Here is a 12,155-nt window from a genome sequence, read left to right on the forward strand (position 1 = left end):
GGGGAGTGGCGGGGCGGGAACTCGCCTATTACCGTAGTAACGCGAGCGTTACGTTACCGCCACGTACCGCTGGGGAGGTAGGGGTCGACATGTCACAATATAGTAAAGCCTGTAACAGGATGTGAACACCCATAAGGTTGTGAGACGTTGAGGGTCCCACATTATCTAGACAATCGGCTCAAAGATGGCGGTAAGGTTGTCAGCTTTACTTGCCAGCCGCGCTTTACTCCCCAGGAAAATTATTTAATTAATTCCTGGTACTCATTTCTGTTAGAGGCTGAGTCAGCCCCAGGGCCATAGTGTGGCCGGAAGGATTAGGTCATATATATATTGTGTAATAAATATATTGATAGTTGTAGCTGGCTGGATAAGGATTCATTTTATTGTAGCAGAGTTTATAATTTAAGAGGTAGTTTTCATCCTGAGCTTTAAAATTCACAGTGTGTGTGAGTGTCATTTGAAAAAGCCAGTCTTGTAACACTGAAAAGCTAACATTTTTATCAACATGTAAAGCAAGTTAGAAACAGTCTTTGAAGCATGAAATTTGTGTAAGTAATATGTAAAAAAATCAGTATCTACCTACAGAGATCAATGAGTTAATTCTATTTAAGGAAATAATTGTTTTTCACTGTGGGAATCATAATAAATATGTAAATATACTATGTGGACAAAATGTTTGAGTCTTTTTAATGTCAAAGCAGGTGGTACATATAATCCCTACTGCCCTTAAAAGGATTAAAGGAGGCAAGAATTGATTGGCTTCCACTTTTAAGTGAAGTTTATTAACTGCTATTGTTTTTAGATGAAAGGTTTAAATATGGCAGCTATTAAAAGTTGTAGTTGTAAATGTGGTATTTGGATTTGTGTCACATTAAGCTTCCAGTTCTCAGTATTTATGTCAAAGTATTCATGATCTTTAAATGAAATAACTTATGTATTATCATCCAAGCCCACTAATAAAAGAAATGTTCTTTGAATGGAATCTGGCACAGAAAGGGTTAAATGTGATAGCAGTAAGCAGACAAATGTTCCCACTTCATCTAATATATGTCATACTTTATTATTATATTCTTACACTGATTTTTAACAGTGATGACAACATACATCATGGAGGAGATCTGACCCCTGCTGTTGTTCAAGGAACTCAGTCAGACCCCAAGGTAATGACATCAACATATTATCCTTAGCAATAGAACTTCATCCCAAGGTAGAGTACACCTTTGCTATTAGACAGGAGGCTAATAACTAAGGAATACAACAAAGTATGAAGACTACTATCTTTTGGAATGTGATCCCATATGGTCTTGTAGAACTTTACCAGCATGCCAGAAAAATTTACTGTTTCCATCTTCAGTGCTGAAGAGTAAACACAGACAGGAGTAACAGTAAGTCTGCTTGCTTGATGCCTGGGTTGCTCTTTGACTGTGAAGATGGAAGGAACACATTATTCTGACCTATCAGTAAACTTCTACCAGATTGCACAGCATACATCCCATAGATACTTGTCATAGTCACTGCCATGAGAACCGCTAATCTCACACAGTAAAATAATTTTCTCATCGCTTTTGCAGGCTACAGAGAATGAGCTGGTAAATTACATGTGGCCAGTGTGCCACCAGTTGGCTAGAATTTGGTTTCATAATGCAGAATAAATTAAAATACTTGTGGGTGAATACTGTACATTATATAATTTATGAGGTAACCTAAAGTGAAGAAATAAGTGTATTATTTCAGACAATAACATATTAATTTATGTTTTACTGATTGTGTGTTATTAATGTTTCAGACACATGTTCAGTCAGGCCCATTGTCTTCCAGTAAACAGAAGAAACCGAAAGAATTTCATCCAAAAGAGTTTATAAATAAGAAAAGCATTCCAGTACAGAATAAGACAAGAAAGATGCCCAGGAGCTTTACAGAACAGCCACATATTACTAATAACCATCCAAGCAACAGTGATATCCTGAATGAAATGCATAGAACACAAGCCAGTCTGCAGGGGGGTCTGAGTACAGCAAAAGGGGTATCTGCTCATTTGGAGGTTATGGCAGGAAGAGAAGGCAAAAAAATACAGTTCCATAAATCAGGAATAGAATCTGGGAAACCCAATAAATTGAAGTTCAAAAGAAGACAGGGTGAATCTCTGGAACAAATTGATAATGGCATACATTTAACTTCACACACACCCAGTATTCAGGTACCTGGAGGTGTGTCACAGAGTTTGGCAAATGACCAAATTGTTGACATAACAAATGATGCAAGCATTCCTAAGTTCTCTCTGAGCTCTGAGCATTCTTATGTAGGAACTTCAGATGTACATGTATGCACAAATCAGTTGTCCAAGTCTCTGTTGCAGAATATCCATTCACAGACAGCTGTGGAATCACAAGTGAAGAGAAGGCAAAGGAAACTGGTATCTGAACACTCAGCTACTTTTAGAAATACTGACACAAAAGTATTGAAACCTTCTTACCATAATGAAAATATTTCTAGCCATCATACAAATGTATGCAATTGTGATGTAAGTAAGGTGCCTACAAACCTTTGTAATTCAGCAGTCATAAACTTGAAAGATTCGTTTCCTTCAGAGGAGAACGTAAGAAATGGAGACCCACAACTGGGTACGAGGTTAGTAGTTCAAGCATTGCCTAGTTTAACAATCAAGCGAAATCTGTCAATTCAGAAAGCTCCTAGTGTTTTGATTCCACCCCCTGATGCCCAGCCATATGTGCCACCACGACAGAACGTTGGATTATGTGAAATATCACACAGTAACATACTGCTGGACTTATGTGACCGTACCTCAGAGTTATGTGATCATAAGAAAAGAGCTGATAAGAAAGGTTTAAAAGCTGAACGCAGAAAACTGGAAGAAACTAGAAAAAACACTCATCAGAGACATGGAATGTACAAAGGTTCACGTGCTTCATCTGAATTAGACAAGAGGGATAGAGTGTCAAAAGAGCGTATTCATAAGAACTTAGAGTTCCAAGCAGTTCAAGCAGTGAGTTCAAGAAGTGGGAAATGTAATGAATGTGAAGGCTATTTCCTCACAGATGAAATGAAATGTGGACATTGTGTCACATGCTATAGTAAATGTCATAATATCTTGAAGAAGTTGCCAACAGAAAATGAATCTCACAAAACAAAACCTCCTAGGTGTTCGAGTGGAAGCCTGGTGGAGCCAGCATCTACAGAACAGTATCAATTTCTGTGCAAGAGATGTGGAAATAATTTTCCATTAAGTGATTTATTTTATGGAGTATGTGGCAAATGCTGTAATATTCCATCCTCAGTTCATGATGCAAATCAGCTGATGCATGGTTCAACATCTGATGCAGTAAAAGCCGCAGCTCATCTGACACCGTGCAGTTCCTGTTTCAAGCATTTCCCACAGTCTGAATTGTTTTATGGCCATTGCATTCATTGTCAAATTGTGAAAAAAGAAATGCGCTTATTGCAGTGTAAAGTATGTCTGAATAGTGTTATAAGCACTGAATATAGTAATGGAACTTGTAATCAATGTTGTGACAAGATTAAATCCGACACACAGAAAGATAAGTTATGTGTACTTGTACATCCATCTCATCAAGGGCCTGCAAAGGATAGAATCTTAAATACAGTACTTGATGGAATGCCAATATTTTTTGATATCAGCAAGGCACAATGCCTAAATGAAAATCTTTCTACTGGAGAAAATACATCAGTTCAAAATAAGAAAGAAAACTGTCCTTTGCCTGGAGCAAATAAGAAGAGAGAGAGTTGCACTGTCCTAGGAACCACAGTAAAATCAACAGATTTTGTTGCAGATGACACAACCAGAAAGAATAGAGGGATAAATTCCAAAGTACATTTTGAAATAGAAGAATATTTAAATGATAATGAAAACAAGTCAATTAAAGAACCTTTAGGTGTACCAAAACAAACTGAGAGAAAGGCAATCAAATTGCAAGAGACTCCATCAGAGGAACTGGAATCCAGGGACTATCATAAATCCTGTGCCATGATAAGAACAGCTGATAAGCACCGAACAACATTATATTCTGGGGCAAAAGATGGAGAACATTTATCTTTTCATACACAAAATAGTGACAAAGAAGATACTTCCAGTGATAGTAATGGGTGTAGTCACATGAAAGAGCAAGCAGCATATGACAGTGTTAGCAATGATGATGGAGGTAATGCTACTAATGATAGTAGTGGTTATGAACAGGATACAGAGAGTGGCAACAAAAGTGCTGACACAGAAGTTGAAGTTTCTGAAGATATTGGAGGATATTCAAGAACATACCCATCTGCTTTTAAATTAAATGAAACACAGAACCATATACTTAAGGTAGCTGCAGTTGAGGCAGCAGCTGAAAATTTGGTAAAAGAAAACCCAAAGTGGGTTCAGACAGAATATGGATCACACTTACAAATTATTAACACTGTGCTGCATCATCAGTTAGGTAAAAATAATAGAGATGAGAGTGGGAGTGATTCAAATGATCTGTCACGACCTCTCTCCAAGATACTTGAACCAGGAGATGAAACAGATGAATCATCAAGTAGGGTTTATAGTGATAATTATGATGATATATCTGAATCGATATCTGATAAAAATGTAAGAGTCAAGATTGGTAGCAGAGATGAGAGCCTTGACCATGGTAGCATTTTCAAAAATGCACCTTCTAAAACTAGACAACATCATAAATACCTATTTGATTATCATTCTGAGAATCTTCAGGCAGCAGACAAGTCTAAGTCCAGCACTTCTAAATCCAAGCAACATGCTACAACCATAAGGAAAGTCACTTGTACCCATTGTAATTGGCAGCATGGAACAGAATCTCGTTTTGACACAGGAGTTGTTGATGACAGCACAAGACACAGTACTCGCGAATATCCCCGACATTGCTTGGACGGTAATTATATTAGGGGAAAACCTCCTCAGACTCAGAAAGTTGCAAATGTTAACAAACAGAAGCAGTCTCAAGGAGCAACTGCTGTCTCTGAGAAGTCTTCTGGATGCAAGATGAATTCTAAGGATAATAATGATGAGGAGAAACATTATGAAGTGATTGTGACCAAGTAAGTCATGAACAGAACTGTTACTGTCTTCTGGGATGTAGTGCCATGTAGTTTGGTAGATAGGTACCAGTGTTTCTAAGGAACCTGCTGCCTCAGTCTTTAGGATAGAAGTGTTGGTACCTGTCTACCAAACCATAATCATGATACTTATCACATGGGCACTTTAAATCTCACATACCACTATGAATTCTTTGTGGAATATTTTGGTGGTGTATAATATCTCTCTCTTTCCTCGCTTATTTGACATGTTTCGTACACTGTTCAGTGGAATGATAAATACTGTATAAGTATGCATCATGATTAGCTATTTGGAGAACCATATTGAAGATTGTTATAGTCATGTATGTGTGAATTTTTATGTGATGATTATGATTGTCACTGAACTCTAACTTTTGAGTTACACATAAATATTACATACTGCATAGACTTTTTAAAATGTTTATTCTTACAGAATGGAAGATGAACTTCTTAAAGACTTGCTTGAACAAGTTGGAGAGGAAGCTGACAAGAATATGAGTCCAGTGCCTTTTGTGCCATCAACAGCTGAACCCAAGGTAAATTGCAAGCATGATGACAGTCTTTAGAAATTTTGTTCTCCATCTAGCATCAGTTCAATTTTATACAGAAATATACTACTTCCATCTTCAGAAGTCCCTGCCCTGAACATGGAGGCAACAGGTTCCTCCAGAACATTGATACCTATTTATTATACTACACAGCATCACATCCCAGAAAGCCATCTTGTTAACACATTTATTGCTAGTCCCATCACCTTACAGGATGGAGTTTACTTCATGCCCATGCTGATCCCATTAAGTGACAGGCTGTTGCTGTTATGTGTGTAAATGTAGCTTTCTCTTACAGATGTCACTCAAATGCAGAAAAACTTTCAGAGTTAAATTGTACAGTTATTGTTGATTGTTTTTCACTTGTTTACTTCTATTCCGTTTTCAAATACAATAAGTTGAAACCCCTTCTTTCTTTTTCTTAAAAAATGGCTGGCCCAATATATGAAATTCAAGTGTTGGGGCATGGTTGTAAACTTGTTAAAAATTCACTGCAATGAGAACATCAAATCTGAAAATATGTGTACATATGCCATACGCTGAATTAAATTTGGGCTCTGTGTTTAACACTAGGGAGCCCAAGTTACATGTAAGAAAGAAATGTGTGTTTTTTTTTTCTTTTTTCATGCCCTCCTAAATTATTGAAACTGATGTTAAAAGTATTATGATGTAATATATTTAAGGATTAACTCCCTAGCTATTTTTAATGATATTGCAGGTAGGAGAAACATCATTGGCAGATAACATAAGTGTGAATGAAGATGATTATGTTTATGAGGATGACTGGGAGGAGGAACCAGAGAAAAAGGATTCTGAAGAGGAGAGAAAAGGGATGGATGATGAGTCACAATCAAGTAAAAAAATTCCAAATGTATCAGGTAAGCTATTTTCATTACCAAATGAACAAGCAATGAGCAAGATGGATGGAGGTCATGTTTCAAATTGAATTCCAAAGCAAATTCTCTATACTCCTTTCATCTGTTGCTTTCATTCATTGCTGCAAGTTAATTCTCTGGAAATATACTGGGTGATTTAAAGTGCTTTGACCAAAATTCTTGATGTAAGATAAAGGTAAAGTTGTTTCTATGCTTAATTCATTAAGCATCACACAGTGAATACTTGTATGTATGGGGAATTGCAGGTGTAGTTCCCCCATTCTTAACCCCACCATTAGACGGAGGTGGGTGGTCAGATTCACTCCCCTCCTACGTTAGCCTTGGGGGAAGAGCCTCTGATACCCATTGTGTAGGAGGCTATTTGGTCCCCAGAGCTAGTCTGGATGCTATGGAGAAGATAAAAACCTTTTGTCCTCAGGAACTGACTCCTGATTCCTTGTTCAACCAGCTCATAGCCTAGTCACTATACCAACTAAGCTAAAACATCAAGCTGTTGCTGACAAAATAATTTAGAACAGAAAATCTAAATACATTGTTCAGTTCATCATCCTTGTTAAGTTATGACATTTTGTCACTATTTAAGTAAATTAAATAATTCTCCATTAGTCCTTAATAATAATAACCAAATAAAAGGAAATTCTGTTGTTTGACAAGTTTTATATTCAGTGCCAGTTGAATACTCTGAAATGCTGATGTATGTACATATGTATGTATGAGATCAAGATATAACCATGAAATTTATAAATTATATAATGAACCATATATATTGAAAGAGATCAAAGTAGTGTGGTTGAGATGGCTGGGATACCTTTTTAGAATGCAGGAGCAGAACTCTTGCTGGTTAACATTACATGAACCAGAGGTTACTCGACAAGTAGGCACACCTGCATTCAGATGAAGAAGATTTGAAGACAATGGGCATTAGAAATAGTGATGAAGGTCACAGGATTGGGACCAGTGGTGGGCAATTGTAAAAGAGGTGAATGTTGGTTATGGACTATAGCTCCCACAGAAGATGAAGAAATATTGTTGGTGGTAAAATTATTAATGCATTGTATTTCCTAGGTGTAATTATGAACTTGAAACAAGATTGACATTGTAGCAAGGCTGTGTTAAGAGGAGTTGACATTTATGATACAAATCTATTTCCATATGCACCACAGGTGATTCTCAAAATCATAGTTCCCCAGAACGGCATTCTCCATCCAGCTATGAGTTGGTACAAGATGCTGTTGATTCATACTTGTCATGTTCATGATTTCAGGGTTTTCTACTGATTTGGAGCATCTACATGATTCTGACAAGCCATTTTCACCTTTCAGTAGTTGTAAGTTGGCACTTGACACTTCACCAAAAGTAAAATCCTGGTCAAGAACTGAAACTTCTGTTTTCTTGTTGTACAGGAACAGATTCAGAAGACATAGCAAGGTCTGCTGATGAAGCTGCCTTGTCTCTGCAGCCACCAGAGCTACTGCTGGAGCAGCCATGCCATTCTCCCTGTACAAATATCACAGATCCAACTGAAACAAGTGAAAAGACTACACCACATAGGGCTATGTCTCAGACACCTACTGTCTGTCCTGTGAAGGCTTCTAACAAGGAACATTACCAGAAATTTTTGTACATTGATCATGAAATTTCATCTCTTAATATTCTACCTTTTAAATCTGTGGATAAAGGATCATCACCCATTGACATTCTAACTGAGAATCCTATGGGAAGAGGGACATCTTCTAATGATTCTGTGGAACATATACACAAATCATCATCATCATCTATTAGCGTTCCAGAAAAAACATGTGTAGACGGAGATTCATCTCCTGTTAATGTTCCATCCACCATTACTATTCCAAGTGAGAAATCCCTAAATAAAAGTACTTCACCTGTAATTTTTCTGTCTCCAATGTCTGCAGTACCTCCACATAAAGCTAACTGCACCGATACCAATATATGTGGTGTCCAAGTTGCAAACAAATTGAATGGAACAGCTCTGCACAAGACAGAGGTTGCTAGAAGTATCACTAACATGCAGTCCATGGGACAGCAAACAACATTACCTGAACAAACCGGAACAATAGATGGTGTGTCCAAAATACATCCTGAAAGGCAACATTCTGCGGAAAATAAAGTTGAACCACTGGACACTGTGCTTCCAGCAAACGGCATTAAAAGGACAGACACTGAAACTCAAACAGACACTGTTGCAGAACTCACAGGACTCCACAGTGAAAAGAAAGAGAAAATAAAGGAAAATAAACATAGATTGCTAGCTTGTGGACAAAGTCATTTGCATGATGAGCGTAATTCTTCATCACTTATACAGCAAGAAATGTTACCCATCCAGCAGGAAGTAGTTCCTTACTCTTCAGCTTCCCCAAGTCCCCATGCAAACATTACAGAGATGACTCATAGAACTCCATCTGTATCCAGTGTAAGTATATATTGCTTTGATCTGTTAATCTTACAGCATACAGTTAATCTTCTTAAGTTCATATGATTTGCTCTGAAAAGCAGAATCCTCCATGAGATTATCAGATAATCGAGAAATTTTCTGTCTTTATAATCAGATAATCAAGAAATTTTCTGTCTTGATAATCAGATAATCAAGAAATTTTCTGTCTTCCATGGAATCCAAAGATTCAATACCACATTCACAAGAGCCCACCACTGGACCCTGTCATAAATCAGATGAATCAAGTCTACATCTTCACATCCTATATCTTTAAGATATGTTTCAGTACTATCCTCCTATCCATGCCTAGTTCTTCCAAGTTGTCGCTTTTCATGAGGTTGTCTGAACAAAACTTTGCATGAATTCTGTTCATTTCCATGTGTGCTGCATGTCCTGCTTATCCTATCCTCCTTGATTTGGTGGTCTAATATTATTTGGTGAAGAATATAAATTATGGAGTTCCTCATTGCAGTGGAGCATTCTGTATCCCTGAGCTGAAACACAAATTTCTAAAGTGCATTGAAAAACATTAGAATGTGTATCTGAACTCTCCCCATACTGAACAGCTTTGATACCTCCACAGTCCACCAAAGGTGGTTCTACACATGAAATAGCAACAGCAAGTGGAAAAGAAAATCAAAGATGCTGGATTTGAGTGTCTCACACCAATGACTATAAAGATTTCTGCAGCAGAATTCTGCTTGCTACTGGCTTCAGTCTGTTCTCTTGCTTAGCTTGGTGTTTGACCCTGAAGATGGAGGTGATACATTCCTACAGAATGTCAGTTGACTTTCACTGAACTACATGTTTTTATACCCATAAAGATAGAAATCTTTTAATTCAAAGACTTTTTCACTTGTCATCCTTGATTTTTCACTTGGCACAAACCAGCAGATGATGAGTGGGTGTGTTGAGTCATGTCCATACTTATTGAATGTGTGTGTTACAGGAGCAGGTATCACCTTCAGATGATGAACAGCTGGTGTCCTATAGATCTTGCAGTGTGGAGGAGTTTTTTCCTGAGGAACACAGCTGCTCCTGTCAGACAGGAAGTCACAGTATGGGTGAAGTATGGAAGTGCCACTGCTTTGAGACACATGTAAGTACTGAGCAAGTTTGTTCAAGTGGTACAGCTGTGTCCACTCTTCTGCTGCAGTGTGTGTTAAAAGGTGGAGCATTAGTTAGGGAGTGAATTGAACAGATGTGCTGTGTTGCCAGTACCTGCTCTGTCATTACATATTCATTTTGGGTTCAGTCATTGCCCTCAGCAGATCGTTTAAACACATGCATTGTCAAAAAAGATTTTGTTCCTGTCTTCTGTGATATGACAACACTGTAATCTGCACCTATTCAGAGGCTATTTGCAATGTAATTAGTAGTAAGGTGCAGAAATACTACTACTGTTACACAATTTGTTTGGTTACTGGCGTCATATCTAGAGGTGATGTGACCAGTTGGATGGATGAACTATCCAAGACATATATGGTGTATATGGAGAGGAGAAGATGAAAATTGGTTTCTGCTTCATGGCCGCAACCTCTGAAATGTGCTATGCTGCTTCTGATTTGTATTTGGGAAGGGTCTGATCAGAATCTCAGCCAGGTATTATTTTTTTGTGTACATTTATTATTTCATGCATTTATATGTTTGTTTTGCTATGGATTTGTAGATGTGTTTTTGTTGTATCACATCTATGCATTCACTGTTGCAATCTTTGTGCATTATGAAAACAATGTGTTTATGAGTTGACGTGTCCAGTATATAGCAACAGTGATTATTGCACATATTTCAGTGTCTCTGCAGTGAGGGAGAGATAGTAGTGGATGACACTCTACGTAGAGGTCAGCATGTAAGCAGGAAACAACATACAAGCAGAACACTGATTGTTAACGGCATCATAATTCATTCAAATGTGCCTATTCAAGATGTTTTTGATGCTTCAGAGGTGAGAATAAATACTCTGTGACAAATGTGAAGTGGTGGTTGTCCATAGCAGTGCTTCTCAACCTTTATGAGACCGCAGCCCAGTAAGTTCTTTTTTTATAAGACGAGGGCCCAGTTCCAACAAATATACTCGTAAATACCTTTCCAGTTTTGTTAAAGTTCATGTATACTTATTTATACGGTGTGGCATGTTGACAAATACAAAATTATATTTAAATTAGTTATCAATCACTGGACTAATGAAATCTTGTAGCATTTTGTAGTTTCCTCAGACCAACATCATTAAATTAATTTGTGCTAATTTTCATTGACATATCCCATGCTGATCACCAAAAACTTATGTTATTCAGCGTAAAATTGATTATTGTATTATTAAATTGATTTTAATGATGTTGATTTGAAAAAAAACGGCAGTGAGAAAAATATTTATGCATTGTAACTCACCATAGAAGTCAGCTGAGTAGGGGAAGAAGCAGAAGGATGTCAACTTGCCGGTGAAACACTTATTATCACATACACACGCCAAATAATTATATATGTAAAGTATGTAATTTGATAAATAAAAATGTATGACTCTCTCAATTCTAAACACTACTTCCAAAACTAATTCATATTTTGATTTTAAAGACGCAGCACTTTAACACAGCAATTATAAGTTATTGGAAAGTTAAACTTAGTTTCTCTTATCACAACTGAGTTTGGAAAGTTTTAGTTCTGTTTCTGTTTTCCATCCATTAGCTTAATAATTCTGGGATGAATTGAAGTGAGAGCCAAACAGAGACAGAAAGTTGCAGGCAGTTCCTCTGTTTCGTTTTAAGCACAGTCATGGCAGAAAATTCAGTTTCACAAAGATATGTGGTGGAAAAACAAAGAAGAAACCTCACTGCTATTTCATGTAAATTTGGATATTAATTTTTCATTCTTATCCAGAATTTCGAATTACTCGTATTAAAAGTACTTTCCAGTCCTTTGTCCGATGATAATTCAATAAGTTGAAGGGTTTCTTCATGGGAAAGGGCTGTCTCTTTGTGTTCAACGAAAGGGTTCACAATCCACATATTTTGCCTTCGGGGATCCTCATGTTCAGGATAATATTTTTCAAACAACAACATCTTCACACAGGTTTCGAAACAAGCACTTACACACTGCAATGCGAACTTGCGAAGAAACAGTATTCAGTATTACTAGATTTGAGAACCGGATACAGACTGCCTTGATCTTCAA

The 12,155-nt window shown here is 37.3% G+C and overlaps 1 protein-coding gene across 1 annotated transcript in view; it reads left to right on the plus strand.

The window, feature by feature from the left end:
- The window catches only part of LOC111866698, a 366,904-nt gene that overhangs the window by 351,194 nt on the left and 3,555 nt on the right, over nt 1-12,155 (plus strand). Inside the window, exons 9-15 of the mRNA XM_023855884.2 lie at nt 1,091-1,160; nt 1,787-5,073; nt 5,525-5,627; nt 6,358-6,517; nt 7,939-8,966; nt 9,937-10,086; nt 10,780-10,932. Of these exons, the coding sequence (XP_023711652.1) occupies nt 1,091-1,160; nt 1,787-5,073; nt 5,525-5,627; nt 6,358-6,517; nt 7,939-8,966; nt 9,937-10,086; nt 10,780-10,932 (4,951 nt within the window). The remainder of the gene's footprint in view (nt 1-1,090; nt 1,161-1,786; nt 5,074-5,524; nt 5,628-6,357; nt 6,518-7,938; nt 8,967-9,936; nt 10,087-10,779; nt 10,933-12,155) is intronic.

Source organism: Cryptotermes secundus, unplaced genomic scaffold (genome assembly GCF_002891405.2).
Source record: "Cryptotermes secundus unplaced genomic scaffold, Csec_1.0 scaffold66, whole genome shotgun sequence".
NCBI classification, from domain to species: domain Eukaryota; kingdom Metazoa; phylum Arthropoda; class Insecta; order Blattodea; family Kalotermitidae; genus Cryptotermes; species Cryptotermes secundus.